Source organism: Cyprinodon tularosa, unplaced genomic scaffold (assembly GCF_016077235.1).
Source record: "Cyprinodon tularosa strain WSP-4 unplaced genomic scaffold, ASM1607723v1 ctg120, whole genome shotgun sequence".
In the NCBI taxonomy this organism is placed as follows: Eukaryota; Metazoa; Chordata; class Actinopteri; order Cyprinodontiformes; family Cyprinodontidae; genus Cyprinodon; species Cyprinodon tularosa.
Genome location: NW_024038004.1, coordinates 2064985 through 2084118, shown reverse-complemented (window position 1 = coordinate 2084118; position 19134 = coordinate 2064985). Strand labels below are relative to the sequence as shown.

Below are 19134 nucleotides of genomic sequence, written 5' to 3'. Positions count from 1 at the left end.
CAAACCAGTAATAAGGAAACTCATAAGATATTGGCAGCGCGCATCGACTTTTCTCTACCTTAACAGGATTTTACCACCCACCCGTGTCTCCCAGGAAGAAAGATTGTTCAATGGATACAGATCATACAGTTGGCTGTTATTTTAATGTAAATGAAGATGAGAGGCAGAATGCATTTGCCTTGTTAATTTGCTGGTTGAAGGCTGAGAGGATGGGGTTTCAAAGGTTTAATATAACCTCTAATATAGTCAGAGATAAATAATCTTTCATCAAGTTTCCATGACTGTTATTTTATCAAACCTCTGAGATCTCCATAGAGCAGCTATAGTTGTCATTTACTACATATAGGATCTCTGAAGGGCTTTGTTTGCACCAGCTTTTATCTAGGGGACCTGGAGTAAATGGGGATGGAATATGAACAAATACTTTTCTCACTCTTATCATTAAAACAACCCCAAAAAAAATATTCTGATATTTACATTTGTGCACTTTTTTGTTAATTTATCACAAAAATACACATTCATCAAAGCTTCCAGCTGTAAGGAAATTTGAAAAAGATCAAGGGGTGTGAATATTTTTTTTTTTACAAGGCACTGTATCTTTCTCTCATAGGTTATGACCTAAAACACACAGCTCATATGCATTCATACATCAGTTCAAAGATGGCACTCTGGTGTTCATGTTCTTTTGCTTTACTTTAAGACTGAATCTATTGACTTTTGACTGACATTTTGCATCTGTTTGCACACAGAAGTTGTGTGTGCCTCCCCCCCTGATCTGTCTGTCAGCGTCCTGTAAGCATAAACATATAAATACAGCCAGGCAGCACACCCCTCTGGCGGTCTATGTTTCCAAATTTGTGGTCGAGGGAGGATGAGTGACATGCCGGTTAGTGATTTGCATGGCTCCGGTGTTTAAAAGGAGCTGCAGGTGCAGGATTCCCTTCACAGAGGAGTGGATTTGGTTCAGCACACACAGGGACCTTTCATGCTGCATCAGTACATCTGATCAAGTTGATATAAGACTTCAAGTTTGAACATATTCTTTCTTACTGGGATCAAGATGAAGGAGGCATGGTTTTCTTTCATGAATCATTGAAGGTAAAGAAAGAGCAAGGGAGAAAAAACAGACTGGAAATTACCTCGAACATGGAGACATTCCTGTTAGCAGGCAACTGAGGCAGACCGCGTTCATAATGTCGATGAACATATTCCTGCTGCTCCTTATCTGGGCTTTCAGGGTCACAGAGACAACGACAGACATCTGGAGACAGTGCACAGGTGAGAAGCTATTTAATTTAATGTATTCTGTTTCATTCTACAATCTAGAGGTGTCACTTCATCTCAGGTCAACACAAGTGATCCAGTTAATGATTACCCAGTGGATTGTTTATGGCTCCATCTAAAAGCTGGGAAGGCCCTGCAGCTAAAATTCTTTTGGATAATTCCAACTGTCTGCGTCTGCTCATGGGGAGTGCTTGTGTGCATATGTGTAGGGGTGGGAGAGTGTTTTTAACATTCACAAACAAGTAAGGACTTTTACATTTCTACAAACATTAGGATATTATGGTTTACAGCTGAATATTCCAGTGACACCTCACCAACCTCTCATGATTTTTCTTCTCTAAATCTGCCTTTTAGATCTAGTTGTTTATTAGTAACAACTCATAGAAATCACTGCATAGAAATGTACAGTTTCTAGACCTTAATTCAATTTTAAACCTAACTTTAAAATTTCTTGGTAAATCACACCCCCAAACCACTAAGTCTTTAATTGGGTTATGTGATAGATCAACAAAGTTGTACATAACTGTTGCACTAATAACAATAAGAAGAAAAATAAAAGTGACCCAAAACTTGTCCATATTTTACAAGTCTCAGTATTTTATTTATTTATTATATTTATTTTAAGTGGAGTGGATTAACACTGATTGAGGTTCCAAGAAACAAATAAACAAGCAACAACAAATATATAAAAATAGAATAAAAACAGTTATCTTAAAGCTAATATAAAAATAGTTTGATCCTGGAAAAGGTTTCATTTTAAAATACACAAATTGTAGGAACTATGTGAATGGAATTAAAGGGTAGATGAATGCAGTTCAATACATACAGCCCAGGAGAAAAAAAATATATAATAGAGAAACATTTGGTTCAACTTTAATCATAAATAAATAAATCAGAGGATTACAAACAATTTCTGAGCTCTTTTTTGTTTGGATCTCTTCAGATTATTAAAACAACAATAACAAAAAAAAAAAACTTCTATTATTTTATGTTTGTTGTTTTCCAGCTATTTATTGCATACCATTCACAGCCATTGTGGCCTATTGTCTGTTTCCCTCAGAATTAGTTCCCTTGGATCTTCTGTCTTTTGTCCTTGAGAGGGACACATCCAGAGTTGTCCCTGGGGTGCGTTTGAAGCAGTCAGCTGGACTGAGGGGGGTCCAGTTTCTCAGCCCGGATACATCTATGAGCTTCCTTGCCTCCCAGCTCCTGGTGAACTGTGACCTTTTCCCCAAAGAGTTCTCCATTGTTGTTACAGTAAAAGTACACCGCATTGCACCCAAGGTAAGCATCTGTCACACTGGCTAAGGTACTCTCGTAAGGTTTTCATAGATACCATGGCGATGCAGCAGAATCTTTTTTTATTCAGGTAATAAAAAAGTCAAAATGTCAGTTTTGGTCAAAAATGTTCTGAAGTAGAAATATCTTCAAAGAGTTAAATGTTAATTTTGATCAAAACCAAAATTCTTATTATAGTGTATTTATTCTCTTTGTTGTAGAGAGATGAGTACATATTTTCTCTGATGGGACCAAAACATGTGGAGAGCCCTGCACAGGAGAGGGATGATGTATTGGAAAATAAAAATGAGAAATTTATTTCGGAAGATGAGCGGCAGCCCAATAGAAAGAAGAAAACCGAAAGTGATGGGAAACCAGGAGAGATCCTTCTTGGCCTGAAATTATCCCAGAATGGCCTGACCTTTATTTTTAAAAGTCACGGGAAAACAGCAGAGCACTGGAGCTTACAAGGTCTGCATCTATCTCCAAACCAGTGGCACACACTGGTTGTAGTTATTGGCCCTAAACACATGAAGCTGACAGTGGACTGCGGCTCACCATTGGAAATGTAAGCACAGCTTTCTTTGTTCTTGCTTTTTTCCTCACCCTGTTTACCCATAGGACACTGATATCTGACCACAACAAAATGGTCTTACTTCTTCAAATGTATCTGCACCTTAAAGTCACACCTTTGCACCCTGACAGTGAATGATGGATGCTGAAATACAGTGGAGTACAATCTCTGAAGCTCTAAGAACACAGTTCATGTCTCATGTTCTTGTTTCTTTACTCCAAAATGCAAGTATTACTTTAGCCGGAAGCAATAAAGTTAATTTATACACCAAAAATAGCTAACGGTGCCCTTCAAAGGTTTTAACCTTCTTTTTTTTCCATTACATGGAAAGAAATTATGTAAAAAAAACTTTTTTTTTGATTGATTGATTGATTGACTTTATTGATCTCACTGTGGAGAAATTTACTCATTACATTAGTTCAAATAGTCAAAGAAAAAAAAAAGAAGGTGCCAAAGGAAGAAAAAATAAAGATTAAAGAAAAACTTCAGTTTATTTGTTAGGATTCATGGCGATTGACTGCCACAGAGCAGCAAATATTTCTGAAGTGTATTAAAAAAAAAGAGGAAACACAGTTTTCTGTTTTTGACAAATAAAAATGTGCATTCAGCTCCCCTACATCACAATAACATAAACAAAATCCGGTCCAACATTTTTCTAAATTCTAAATCAGTATTTTATTTCACTTAAGTACTATTTAGTAGCTTTTTTTTATTAATTATTACTGTTTTCCATTTTGTATTATTTGAATTATTAGTGTGAATATATCATTTTCTTTACTGGGAGGGTATGTTAACCTTCAAGCAAAACAGTATGCATGTGTATGCATAATGCATTTACAAGGTTTCTTCAGAAAGAGAATAGCTCAATAGCAGGAATGAGTGGCCCAAGACTCGCCCTGCAGACTCCGGGGCCTATAGAGGCGACCAGAGTTCCATAAAAGACCAAGATGGTGGAATCTAAACAAAATCTCGAGCATTGAGTTTTTCATGGAGCACAGTTCATTCTGTCACCCGGAAATTATTATAAAAGGAGTGTGACAAAGCTGTGAAAATTTGTAATAAGGCATTCCAATCAATTGACACCACAATTAAACTTTTTGGTCTAAATATAGGGACACATAAAGGAGGGAGCATAATACTTTGGGAATCCTTTTTTTCAGTGGGGACAGGAAATCGGGTTAAGCAAATAAAAAGGTAGCTAAATGTTGGACAATCCTAACAGAATTTCTGCTGTAGGCTGCAACAGACCTGCTACTAGGAAGGAGAACAACCTCCTACGTAACAGCCAACAAAAAGATTTAGCTGCGCAGGTATTATAATGAGCCAAGGAAAGCCCAGACCTTATCAGAAAAAATAACCTTTTGATAGACAACAACCTTTATATTTAACCAGTCATCCAACCAATCAGAGCTTTAGCCATTTTGAATAGAAGAATTTTATTTAACAGTCTCTCAGTGGAAAAGTGTTAAACATTGCTGTAAAAGGCTTGAAACCAAAGACTTTTTCATAAAACACTTTAAGATGGAATTAAGATGCTTTTCGCAGTCTATATCTATTTTGTATCGCCAGTTTAAATCTTGAAAGATCACAGCTGTGAGGTATATCTGTATCAGTTTACTAAATAAATATTCTGTGTCTGCGTTCCACAGTTTTCAGATTTTAACATGTTGTAATATTTTGAAAACCTTAACCTTTGCTTTGCACTTTCCACAGATGCTCTATATGTGAAGTTAATCACACAAAATCCCAGTAAAATCCATTAAAATGTGTAAAATATGACCATATGTAAAAAAACAAAAACCCAAGGGTTTTGAATACCAGGGTAAAGCGGTATTGGCCCTTTAGGTTAAGATTGTCTTTTATTACAGTGTTCCCTCGAGGCCTTTCCTCTCAGATCTCAGCATTCAGGGATCCAGATTCCACATTGGCAGTCGGGGGAGATGGAAGGGCTTGTTTTCAGTAAGTTGACTTTAAAACTATGATGCATTTTTAAGGAAATTTGATACCATCCCAAACGCTTGTAGATGAATATCTCATCTGTTGCCACATGTTCAGGGCCTGATGCGACAACTGGTTCTCGTGCCAAACACGGATGCCTCCCGTCAGATCTGCCCGTCTTCTGACCCCCAGCTTACAGCTCTGTCAGTTCCCCCTCTGCTCTTAGACCTGCCTGTCAGAAAGAGGCAGAATGACAGACATACAACTTCCTCTGGTAATTTGTACATTGACTTCACAAGGAATGCATCTTGGAGAGTTCGCTCTGATTGCTCTGCCCTAAATCCGATCCTTCAGGAACTGCAGGACGACTGTTGGTGGGTTTGGAGAAGCCATGCTCTACGTTGCTGCAAGGCCAGCTGTGGTTTAATCCTCTCAAAAAAGGACTTTATATCTGTGATGGATCAGTGTGGATCACTGTGTTGGAGGGTATGCATCCAAATTCTAAAAACAAGCAAGTTTCTCTTCTTATGATATATAGCAAAATCACTTTTCTTTAAACACCAACAGACCATAAAAGACTGGACTATGTTTTGGAGCATCAGGACCTTATCACCAGCTCTGAGACTCATGATGTGGAGGTACTTCTCCAACTTTACTTTTTTAATGCTGCGTTGTTGCCTGGTTTAAAACTAATTTTCTTGTTTTTTCTCATTTTCAGGTGTTTCAGATCCAGGGCGTGGGTCTTATGGCTGCTATGGCTCACAGATCCTCAGCCTCTGGTTCAGCTGTGTATCTCTGGACCCAATTGGGTTTCAAGCTCTACCAGAACATCAGCACTTATGGAGCTCTGGCTTGGAAACATTTCCAAATAGGAAAGAAGGTATAAACCGATGGAAAAATCACATCTATTTATTTCTCACTAAATTTTTGAAATCGCACCCTGAACTGGAGCTTTGATTACCTCTAATTTGTTGTTTATTCCTAGGCTTATCTTGTGGTGTCAAACTCTGGGACTGAAAAAAACAAATCTTTAGAGAAAGAGTCTGAATCGGACTCTTCTGTGATTTATAAATGGAGCAGAAGAAGAAAACAGTTTGTGAAGTTCCAGACCCTGCAGACCTACTGCGCTCGAGACTGGGAGGCTTTTAACATTAATGACCAGACATATCTTGCTGTGGCCAATCACAGAAAGGGTAATATATTACAGTCCTACTCATGCTTTTGCTCTTCTATATTCAATTTGTTTAATAATGATGATTTGTGCAAATACAAAAATAAGTTTTTAAAATATTTATCCCCTTGTTGAATTGTGGTTAAACTATGATTAACCATATTTCCATTTACTATCTTGGAGAATCAGTTAAATATTAAAACCAAACCTATGTGTAAATATTAAGCAGCTGAAAAGATCGAAAAAAGTAACAGATGCTTAATTTAAAGGAATTAAGATAAGAGACACAACCTTGACATCTATCATGTGGTCAAAAAATGACCCATATATATATACCTAAGAGCTTGACGTGTCTCAGTTAAGGTTCTGAATCCACTGTAGGAAAAAGCAGAAACTGGATAATAACATATTTTCAGATAAAAACCACAACTGTTTAAGAACTCAAAGGCCTTTCTTACATTTGTGAAAACACATCTTGAGAATCTCCAAGACTTTATGATCTGTCAGTGGAATATTTAGACAAGGTTATGTGTGGCATAAAACTCAGAAATACTTTCAGTCCAAAAGCAACCTGCTGACAGTCGAGCATGGTAGTGGTAGTGGGGTGGTCTGGGATTGATTTGCTACATTATGGCTGTGTCCGAAGTAACGTCTGCCAGAAGCCCTAAATCCCTCAATCACTATATAGAACAGGGATTATATAGTGGACTATATAGTTAACTTACTGTTTGGACATATGATCACTACTTTCTGCTCCACGTTGGTCACGTGATTCTGCCTCCTTGCATCGTGCCTGCACCATCTTTATTTGTCACCTCTGTCGCTAACCAACAGCGGGTCGCTGTGACAACAAATCCACTAACACTTTGCAAGGAGAGCTCTCGGAAAGCATTCTGAGATACATCTGCTTGTGACCGTGGATGAGCACTACTTTTTGAGATGCATTGTGGGAAATTTTGAGTCTTTTCATCCACTAGGCGTTCGGACACAGCCTATATCTCTCTTGGAGCACAGATTAAATAGAATGTCCGGCTAACATGCCCTAATATTCAACAAACTGTTTATAATAAAAAAAACTCTGTAATGTGGCTTAATTAAAAGAATCTTGCAAAGCAATGGGGAACAATTCCTCCATAAAAAGACACATTGCCAGTTGTGACAAAATCTTGAAGGGACTTGGAACAACACGTTGTTTGAGAAAGATTTCTTCCATTTAAAGAATTCACTTAGGCAATATTTATCCATCTATCCATTATCTGACATGCCTGTCCCGAGTGGGGTTGCAAGGGGTGCTGGTGCCTATCTCCAGCAGTCAATGGGCGAGAGGCGGGGTACACCCTGGACAGGTCGCCAGTCCATTGCAGGGCAACACAGAGACACACAGAACAAACAACCATTCACACACACACTCACACCTAAGGAGAATTTAGACAAGTCAATTAACTTAACAGTCATGTTTTTGGACTGTGGAAGGAAGCCGGAGTACCCGGAGAGAACCCACGCATGCTCAGGGAGAACATGCAAACTCCATGCAGAAAGAACCCGGGCCGCGAATCGAACCCAGAACTGGCAATATTTATGTGATGTTAAATTAAGTTTAATAACCCATATTGGCACCATATTTCAGTGGCTCTTTTTTGTTTTGGAAATGCAGCTTGAATAAATAAATTATTTCTCTTACAATGTCTTTAAGGAAACAATAATCACACCATAAGCAGCGTGATTTATAAGTGGAACAGATCAACAAAGTCTTTTGAGGCCCACCAGACGCTGATCACTTTGGGAGCCTATGACTGGGAGTTCTTCAAAGTTGGACCGTACCATTTCCTAGTGGTGGCAAATGCTTTTGATGGAGTGTCCATGTCTGTGGACTCTGTAATCTATGTTTGGATCCATGGAAGATTCCAAGTGTTCCAGAGAATCAAGGTGTGTTTTAAGATCCCATTTACATCAAAATGGTACAAAGTGGACTTAAAATGGATTTTATTTGATTATAGTATCACTGCCAATCTACTCACTGTAACAGTTGATGGTAGCGTTTTGCTGGGGGTTGATTTCAGCTAATGAGATCTGTATCATTGTGATTATAAAGATCTAGCCAGGAAAAGAGAAAGGAAGGAAGGAAGGACAATGATCAAGATAGAGGTTGTGGTTTGGCATGCTTTGCCCTAGTGATGGAGGTGCTTTGTAACTGATATGAACTATTTTATCTGTATCTGGCTACATCTAAAGTGAGTGTGTTGACACATTAATTGCCATGCGACAAAACACAAAGAAATTTGTAATGAAGGGGAACTCCACAGGTGGGGAGGGGGTTCGAGAGAACCCCTCGGGGCTGGTTGCAATAAATCACCTGAAATCATCAAAGAAACATGAGAAGCTGGATTTCTGACAGCTGGCTTGGCTAATACCAGAGAAGACAGTAAATACATTTTTCAATAAGCATTAGCTCCTGTATTTCCTTTAGTTTTGTTATGATTAAACAACACTCACTGTTTTCTTGCCATGCAAATTGATTTAGCAATTATGTCAACTCAACTAGTTTGAGTCTACATTTAATAGGTTTTTTTTGTGTGTCACTGGACATATTTCCTTTAGGTGTAGCTACTCTTGTATTCACTCTAAGTCCAGCAATGTGCAGGCCAGTATCTAAACATAGCAGGAAATTTTTTTAATATGGGTTGCACCATTAATTATGATTTATACATCAGCGATATAAATACTGTAGGTTTTAGAGTAATAATGTTTTGTTGCTGCAGCTAGTCTATTTAAAATAAACATTTGTTTGCAAACTTAAAAAACCGTGCAAAAACTTTGGAAGAAACAAACTATGGGTTTTTGCATGGTCGAGAATGTTGTTTTTTAATAAAAGGCGTACATTTCTGATGTGGTAGCAGATTTTAACCTCGAAATTCACACTGAGTTTAGAAATCCAAAAAAGCAGATGAGCTCCATTCACAAAGTCAAATCTGGCAACTGGTAATGGTGGATTAATTTCTACATCTGATGGTTTGCATCCCTTTAAATCAGTATTGAAGAGTTCAACCTCTGTTAAGCAGAGTGTAATTTGGCAGTTAAGTACATTCCTGCTAGGTTGTTCTTATAAAGGTTAATTTGTCTCTCAGCAGAGTAATTAGCACATCACTCTGTGAGAGACTTGCAACTGGAACATGGTTGGGTTGGTTGTGGTGTCATGTCCAGATCCATTTATTAGCTAAATGGGATAACTCTGCTTCATACATATATCTCCTACTGGTTGTGATTCCTGCAATTTCTTGACAAAAAAACAAACCAATTGGTACTTAAACAATTTTAGATATGTTTTTTGGTTTTTACGGTTAAATTTGGCCACATTGCCCAAAACGCTTTTATTTTATTCTCTAAAGACTTTACACAATATTACAGCAACTTCTAATAGATTTTTAATTTTTATTATTTTTTCCCCTTTAAACAGCTGTTTACAACTTAAATCTTTGTTGACACTTCTACTTAAAAAAATGCAATCACAAACAAAAAAACATTCATATCCCTGTCAGATTTTGTTCTACCAACATCGTTCATCTCACCAGTGTGATTATTAATGTTGTTAATAACCAGAGTCCCGGTTTATCAAAAAGTAAATCTGTAAATTAATCTGAAGTTTAGAAGGAAGCCATTACAACCACAAAGGCTTGGAGCACATCACCAAAGAGAAATCATTAAAACACCAGCAGAAACATGCTAAGAGCTGGAAGGCAATTATAAGAAGCTCTTGATTGATGAACTATATATTTTTTTCCCCCACTGATTGTTAAGAGAGGTAGGCTGTATATAATTTCAAAATGACATTTTTTAATTAAAATGCAGGCCAAAGCAATTATTTGTATTCCACTACCTGACCACTTTTTATTCATCTTTTCAGGGATGTCTGTCTCTAGTCCTAGCAGGAATTAATCTTATTAAATGATACTAATTTTGAGTTTAAATCTACCAGGGGTTTGAACAATTTTGGACTTAATTGCACCCTATTAGAAGCTTTTTACTGACTGACTTTTTGCTACTGCAGACATTCTGCGCCACAGACTGGGAAATGTTCCAGATTGGCAGCAGAGTATTTCTGGTTGTAGCTAATGGTCAGAGACTGGAGGGCAATGGACCCGACCAGTACACCGTCAACTCAACCATCTATGAGCTCGACATGAGTGGACAGCTATTTGTTCGCTTCCAGGATATAGTTACCTACAGGTAATGAGACAAATCTGATACATGCACATGTACAAACACAGACTTTGAAATATTATTTGTGGTTAAAAATGTTTGCAGTCATTTCACTCTATCGACATTCCGTCTAACCATCTTTTTCCTACTGCAGTGCTTTGGATTGGGAGTTCTTCAGCCTCAGGGAAGAATATTTCTTGGTTGTTGCAAACTCATATAATGGAGAATCCTACTCTCTCAACAGCATTCTTTACAGGTATTCGGCTTGTCAACAAGTCCCCACCCAGTGTGATGTCTTTCGTCAATCCTTATTGCCATGGGGCACCTGTCATGAAACCATCTTAGAAGCAAACACTTACATATAGTGTGTACCTTTTTATTAAAAAAAGAAAACGCTTGCATTTTTTAAAATAAATGTATTATACCTCACAATAGATGTGCCATTTTTAAGGGCTTTTTTTGTCAGGTTACAATTAAAAACATCGGGTTATTTTATGGGAACTTCGTCTTAAACCTGATCACATATTGGCACATTAGATTAAATAGAACTAAATTAACATGTACTTCATATTTGGTATTTCTATTACATAGAAAATACACTAAAGTGTGTCGTTGCAACAGGACAACACTGAAATATAGTTTGAAGGGGTGTGAATAGTTTTGCAAAGCATAGTCAACAGTATTTTATTTTTTTTTATTTTTTTTTTTTATAGGTGGCAGGGATATGAAGGATTTGTTCCTGTTCACTGGCTCCCAACGATCGGATGCAGTGACTGGGAGTTTTTCAGCTCTAATGGAGAATCCTTTCTGATCTATTCCAGTGCCACAGAGCCTTTCTCCAAAGTTTTCAAGCTCAGAACCTACTAAAACAGAGTGCAAATGGCTTTGTGTTTTCAATTACTTTATGATGTATTGTGGTCATGTAAATGTTTTAATATATCTTTGTATATACTGGAGAGTTTATGTTTTATAGACACAATTTAATAAAAACTTTTATCATATCATCATTTTAACACATGATGTGGATTTATTCTTTAAATATTCTGGGAAACAGATAAAAGCTCAAGCCCTCAAATTATCATATTTCAATAACAGCGATTTTTAGTATGCCTTTTAATGTTATATTTGTACATTTTTTAAATTAATTTGATGTGTGTATCCCAATGTAGCACCTTTATGGCAGAAAGATATAGGAAAAAATATGCAGAAAAAAAAAATCTAATTGAAGTATTTCAACCACACATTTTTTAATTATTACCCTCACTCCCCTGCTGTTCTTAAATGTTTATGTTTTGTATTTTTTCATGGATTTGTCAATATAAATGTAAAAGATTATAAAATCGACAGAGGTAACTCATGTAATATGAGGATATCGTAGGGAAACGACTGTTCCAACACAACCTTTGTTTTATTTGGTGAGTCTTTTAACTGTGATCTTAAACTTTGCTGGACAGCAGCTTTTTATGGAGAACCATTTCTGCCATAATTAAAAATAAATACAGAAATAAATAAATGCTCCAAAAATAAATAAGCATTCAATTAATTGCCCGCAAAAAATACAATAAACAAATAAATGTAGATACAAATTAAATTATACAGTGAGACGTAATGTATATATCTCTTTTAAATAGCTAATTTCTTTTTTCATCTTTGTAATAATGACCTTATTTCATGGGCGTAGGTTTGCATAGGGACCATAGGGACATGTCCCTACCAACATTTTGAACCGACCTAATTGTCCCTACCAATAATTGGATGTGAGCAACATGTTTATAATTTACAGCAGTAGTTGTTGCAGCAGTGGCTTCTTTTCCTCTCGCAGCTCCTCTGCCTGGTCTCTCCTGTCCCTTTCACGCAGCAGCGCATGGAACTGTGCTGCGCTGTTTAACTCCACTCTCATTGGTTGTTCTGCCTTAGGTTCCGCCTTCTCTCTCTCTGATTGGCTGTTTTCTAGTCCGAGTGTGCTTGGAGCACAAAATTGAAAATGTATTCACACTAGAATGCCGCGGTTACTACAATTAATATTAGGCTACAAAACTAGTCCCAATAAAAAAAATTAATATCATGTACACTAAAAACAAAAACCTTTTTTTTCTTTTATAAAACGAAATATTCTGAGTCAGCCAGGAGTTCTGAGACTGCTGGAAAAATGGATAAATAAAGGCTGTAAGCCATCAACATTTCTGATTCTTAGCCACAGCCGACTGAAAAAGAAAATGTGAGGGTTTCCTTTTTACCGATATTTAGTATTACTGTTTTCATTTTTTGATGACTCTTTGAGGAAGTTCAGCTATAATTATTAGCGGGTGTTATTTCTCTTATAGAGGATAACAACAAGAAATGGTGCCTAAACATCTGCTGTTTATCGTTTAAAAGCATAATTAGGGTTCTACATAATAATAGTTCTATTTCATTGACTATTTCTACTTCTAGAAATAGGATAAAGACAAGAACAAACAGAGGCAGAATGTTAACATTGATTTTATCTTAAATAGATTTCCACACAGTCTATAAGTAAATTACTATAAAAATTAATGTCTGGTAAAAATGCTTGAATCTGGCTGTTTATTTTGGATATTATTAAATTACAGATAAGATAGTGTTATATTGTCTTTTATAATTGTTAATAGTGATTTTATATTTTAATACACTCAGGCTCATGCTCAGTGTTGTGTTTGTAGATGATGCCACTAAAACAGAAAATAGACATAAGGAGCTATTTAAACAGTCAGACAGTAGCAATATAGGACGATGATAAAAGGTTGTGTTACATTTAATCCTTTACTATTAAAAACGCACTTATACATTATATGATTATAGGAAACACAGATATGCAGTAATAAAGATCCAGGGCAGCTTGTAGGTAAGCAGCTGCCCTTCAGTGCTTCAGGTGATGTCTAAATAAACCAGGTGATACTAAAATATTTCCTCATGAGGAGTTCTGGATGGAGAATACTGACAGACAAAACATTTTTTTTAATCTTATATATATATATATATATATATATATATATATATATATATATATATATATATATATATATATATATATATATAGTATTTTTACAATTTTGGTATAATTACTGATCTAAGTGGGTTGCTCTGTCGGAGACAGGCACATTTTACATTTATATTATGTTTTAGAGTCTCTATTCTCCAGTTAATGATGAATCACTTACTAAATTAGTTGACGATTATTGAAATAATCAATTAATATGATTCATTTGTTGAGCCCCAGATAAAATACATGAAATGGGCTACACAGAGTAACTAAAGCCCAGATGTTCAACTTTTATAGTGAAGTTAATATTTTAATGAATGTATTATTTTGCTTAATACAGAGAGAGCATAGTAGGTAAAAAGAGTGGGGTTTAACTCTGCACAATTCTATATCTTTAAAAGAAAATACTGTATTTACCTTATCTCTTAGTCGTTCAAATGAAACCATTTTCAAAGTGGAAAACAGTCCTAATTCATTCTTCAGAGCCGCTGATACTTCAAACATTGATAAACAGCATCTAGTGAGTGAAGTGCTTATACAATTTTATTAATGTAGCAAAATGATGCTTTTCTCTTTAAACAATGAATTCCTCTCATCAGTACTGATGCTCATGTCAAACATAAAAAAGGGCATGCATATTTCATAGCACCAATGACACCCAACCAATAGTGTCCCTACCAAAGTTCAAATCAAACCTACGCCCTTGCCTTATTTATTTATTGTCCGTTATAATCTTCAACTTTTTTTTTTTATTACTTATTTCTTTATTTCTTTATTTATGTGCATGTTATAATATTTTTGTCTAGTTTATTCTTCCTTTGTATTTTTTTACCCTATTTATTTCATAAATAAATAAAGTTGAAGATTATAACAGACAATAAATAAATAAGGTCATTATTATTATATATTACAATATATTATATTATTATTACAAAGATGAAAAACAAAGAAGTTAAGTAAAAGAAATATATACATTTATGCCTCACTGTATAATTTAATTTCTCTCTACATTTATTTGTTTATTGTATTTTTGGGGGCCAATTAATTGTATGCTTATTTATTTTTGGACCATTTATTTCAATGAGGCTGTGAGGGCCTTCAAAGCCTTCTCTGCTGGCCTAAAATCTATCAGAAACACTAACATATATTCTCAACCTAAACTTTAATTTTCTTCTTTCCAGCTCCATTAATTTATTCAAAACAATTAATTCTCTTAATGTTGTAAAGTTTCTCTTGATTACTGAGCTGCTTCTTTTACATTTATGTGGTCTCTATATTTTTTGTCCAATCGGATTTCAGCCTTAGTGCATTGCTATCTCAATCAAATCTGCCCAGGGCCTTCAGAATCAGCAGTACTGGCTGATGTTACCTAACAATATTAGGGAGGAGCATTTTCTTCAACAGAAAACTCCCCAGTGCTGCCTGCTGCATCCTGACACTAAGTATAAAAGGATCATTCAAAAGCTGATAGCCATCAGATTTTATTTTAAACCAGTTTGAAATAATAGTTTATAAGTTGGAGCTTGGTTGTTTATGGCTTTATAGGTGAGAAGGGGGATTTTGAATTCTATTCTTGTCATATTTCCTGGCATGAGTGCTGGTTTGATTCAGGATTCAACACACCTGTAAGCTCTGCCCTGTTTCCACTCAGCCTCCATCAGATTTTCCCTCTTAACTAACTGTATAACCAGCTCTCAGACCAGTGACTAGTGCCAGATTATTACGAGTATTTCTGTAAACCTGCCTACCTGCCTGACCCCCATCGGACCTGTCTTAGTTTCTTTTGGATCTCTGACCTGTATTCTGTGTTGCAATTGCTGATTCTGGTGAATCTCTCCCAACCAGTGCCAGTTTCATTCCAATAAACTGTTTAAATGGCTCTTGCTCCGGTTAAATCTGGGTCTTCCATTATCTGGTCAATGTAATTCTGGATTTAACAGGAAGCCATTAAAAGGAAGCTAAAAATGGAGGAATATGTACAAATTTTATCAGAACTATAGCTGCAAAAGGAACAAATATAAAAGTCTTTGAATGCAAGTGAATTTTATTAAAGATTAAAATTAAGCTTTGGTCTCAGATAAGGAAAAGCATAACAGGAAGTGAAGCCTCCGCTATGGTAGGATTTTCTTCTTTTGTGTCAATTTCCAGATGATGTTGCACAGATTTCAATGGTCTGAAGCTTTTTCCACACCTCCTGCACATGTAGGGACTCTGGTGTGGATATGTAGATGACTTTTCGCCGGTTTGAATGAATAGATGGTAATTAAAATTTCCTTTCTGGCGGAATTGCTTCCCACACACATGGCAGAGGAAAGGCTTTTCGCCGGTGTGAATGAGTAGATGGCGATTCAAATCTCCTTTCTGGCGGAATTGCTTCCCACACTGATAGCAGACGAAAGGCTTTTCGCCAGTGTGAATGGCAAGATGGTAATTCAAATGTCCTTTCTGGCAGAATTGCTTCCCACACTGATAGCAGACGAAAGGCTTTTCGCCAGTGTGAATGAGTAGATGGCGATTCAAATCTCCTTTCTGGCGGAATTGCTTCCCACACTGATAGCAGACGAAAGGCTTTTCGCCAGTGTGAATGGCAAGATGGTAATTCAAATGTCCTTTCTGGCAGAATTGCTTCCCACACAGATGGCAGAGGAAAGGCTTTTCGTCGGTGTGGATAAGCAGGTGTCTTTTCAGACATTGAGATCTCTTAAAACCCTTTCCACAGTGGTCACAGCGATGTACTGATTCCTCAGAGATATTCAGCTGATCAAGGTCTCTCTTTTCCACATGCTGCTGACCTTCACAAAATTGTTCCACATTACTGATATCCATCTGTAAGAGAACAAAAACGAAAAATCCATCAATTATTTGGCACCACTGAATAAAGTGTAAACCCCTTTTGATGCCTAATGTGGACCAAAATTATGGTTCTTCATAAGAAAAGTTTAAACTCAGAATGACTTACTGGAGCTTGAGACATTGCTTGGATGTGTATGTCTTTCTTTTTTGACTATCCTGCTTAAAGAAGAACAATTTAGTTATTGCATACCGTATACATGATAAAGTCAACACATTATCTTCAATTTACAACTGTACCAGTACACAAAAAGCAGTTAAATAAGTTATTACACAAATAAACATATCATGAAAACCAACAGTTAGTTGCTATTTATAATAAATGTTTTTAATTAGTTTAATTTCCTCTACCTTGTGGTTCCCTAATTAAATATTTATAGCATCAGTCTCAAAAGAGAGAGTTTTCTTACCTTTAATGGTGTGAAGTTGGCTGCTTGCCTGCTATCTGTCTTTCTACGAATCAGAGATCTACACTTTTAAAAAATGCTTATTTTTTTAGTGTAAACAAGGGTTAAAAACAATCTGAAAAGTCCAGTATTTATAAAAAAAAAAAATAAAAATAGATAGCATTGCGTGTCCTCATACATTCTGGATATCCCACCTCATGACAGTGCACTGCCATTACAGAAGAGATAAACAACTGCATAGTAACGACCAGTGGCGGGCTGCGAGGGCCTTCAAAGCCTTCTAAACTTTAATTTTCTACTTTCCATCTCTATCAATTTATTCGAAAAATAATTAATTCTCTTAATTTGTTGCGTTTCACTTGATGACTGAGCTGCTTCTTTTACATTTATGTGGTCTCTATATTTTTTGTCCAATCGGATTTCAGCCTTAGTGCATTGCTATGTAAATCAGATCTGCCCAGGGCCTTCAGAATCAGCAGTACTGGCTGATGTTACCTAACAATATCAGTGAGGAACATTTTCTTCAACCAATAATATTTCCGATTTGGGGGCAGCTAGAGGACCCACACATTTGTCAGCATTTTCTGTCCTCTGATTGGTCAGTTAGAGCAAAAATATTTACAGCCAAGTTAAGCTAACGACAATCTGCATTTTAGATTTGCTCTTGTTAAAAGTTCTTCTGATCCTTAATGGAGATACAAAGACTTCCTGCACAAAGACAGGAAATAGGATTTTGTTTGTAAATAATCAGCACATCTTGTGAGTGTTATATATATTTTATTTTCACACTTAATCTCCATTTTATCTGGTATTTAGATGCATATTGAATTTGAACAGCTCCTGATGGTGTAAATGTGTCAGAGCTGTGGTTATGAGGTAGAGGATTGCGGTTCTCTTAACTGGGCTTCTTGCTTAATTGATCTTAGCGTTCTCGCTCACACTAATCTTTGTCTCAGTTATACCTGCGCTTGTTGCATTTCATATTTGAATACTATTGATCGTTTCTTTTGTTAAAATGTGAAAGTGGTGATATTAACCCCTTGACACCCATCATTGCAAATTGATATCCAAATGTGTGTGTGTATGTATATGTATACATATATATATATATATATATATATATATATATATATATATATATATATATATATATATATATATATATATATATATATATATATATATATATATATATATATATATATATATATATATATAAAAGAGGTGGGCATAGATACATTTTTTAAAATCTATGTTAATTTCACTGTTATCTTGGAATTAATCCAGATTAAAATGGGTAATTTGTTTTCTGCCAAAGGGATTCATTAATCAGAATCAGAATTACTTTATTTACTTTAATAATTCCTTGCGGGAAATAACATAAGAAAATGAATTAAATAAGGATAAGAATAAAATAGGATACGGGTAAGAATAAAATATGATAAGGATGATATGTGTGTGCTACCTAAATAATAAGTGAAAGTAAGTCTTTGAACAGGTTTCTCTAGTCAGATGGTGCATTAGACCAGGGGCTCATTTCCTGTTTCCAAAATGCATCATATAATACCACTGAACCAACATTTTCATAAAGTGTCCCACTTTACCCACATTCACCAAAGCAATCATCAAGAAGCAAAAATAATTTTGTAGTAATCATTCAAGGTGTCGTGGTAAAATGAAATTTAAAATTACATAACATTGCCTACCTAAAACAAAGGTGTGAAATTCCCAGCTTGCATCGATGAGGTGTGCAATAACACCAAGGTAGTTATGACAGATATCCAGTGGTCCACTGTCAGTACTAAACACGTCGCCTTGACCAACTTCTCATCTTTCGCAGCTTTCTCTGCGACATGCTGGGCATGTATGAGCACCTGTGGCCACCTGGAGAACGAGCTCGAGCCCATCATCTTCAACCACGCATGGCTTCCTTAAAAATAAATGTACTCTTAAGCAAACATGTTGGCTTTATAGCTGCATCCATGTTATCACGTCATGTTCAAAGTGTTAACAATAGGCTGATTTGTTCACGCCCCCAGATAGGCATCTGTGCTATGTATATATGGAGATCAAAGGATAAAAAGTATAAAGTTGAGGGGCACCCACTCAAGGCCTAGTTACCATATTCACCGCCCACGACTGATTTATTTATATCTGTATTTATTTTTAATTATGGCAGGATTGGTCCCCCATACACTTTTTGCCTTTGACTGCAATAAGTTTGAAACTAGATTTTGGCTTTTATCTTAATAATGCTTTGCATGTCAGAATGTCAAGAATACACTTTTAAGTTTTGCTTTACTTGTACTTACTTGTTTTTTTAAATTGTTTTGGTTAACATCGCTTTTTTTTGCTACATAAATCATTTTAACCACCAGCAAACAATTTAAGTTAATGATTCTAACTAAAGACTACAACATCCACAATGCTTCAG

General features: G+C 36.0%; 1 protein-coding gene across 1 annotated transcript; it reads left to right on the top strand.

The window, feature by feature from the left end:
• Window positions 1–932: 932 nt before the first annotated feature.
• Window positions 933–19090, top strand: LOC119775374 (thrombospondin-type laminin G domain and EAR repeat-containing protein-like). Its single transcript, XM_038273345.1, has 15 exons — window positions 933–1278; window positions 2345–2568; window positions 2784–3130; window positions 5005–5095; window positions 5192–5348; window positions 5429–5560; window positions 5642–5712; window positions 5793–5954; window positions 6060–6267; window positions 7939–8171; window positions 10291–10469; window positions 10597–10698; window positions 11156–11425; window positions 17105–17108; window positions 19079–19090. Exons 1-13 carry the CDS (start codon window positions 1194–1196, stop codon window positions 11307–11309), a joined length of 2145 nt encoding a protein of 714 aa, XP_038129273.1. The 5' UTR covers window positions 933–1193; the 3' UTR covers window positions 11310–11425; window positions 17105–17108; window positions 19079–19090.
• The last annotated feature ends 44 nt before the right edge of the window (window positions 19091–19134 follow it).

Coding starts and splice junctions, on each gene's coding strand:
- LOC119775374 (XM_038273345.1), top strand. CDS start 1,194: ATGTCGATGAACATATTCCTGCTGCTCCTTATCTGGGCTTTCAGGGTC. Junction 1,279..2,344: donor CATCTGGAGACAGTGCACAG/GTGAGAAGCTAT, acceptor TGTTTCCCTCAG/AATTAGTTCCCTTGGATCTT. Junction 2,569..2,783: donor TACACCGCATTGCACCCAAG/GTAAGCATCTGT, acceptor TCTTTGTTGTAG/AGAGATGAGTACATATTTTC.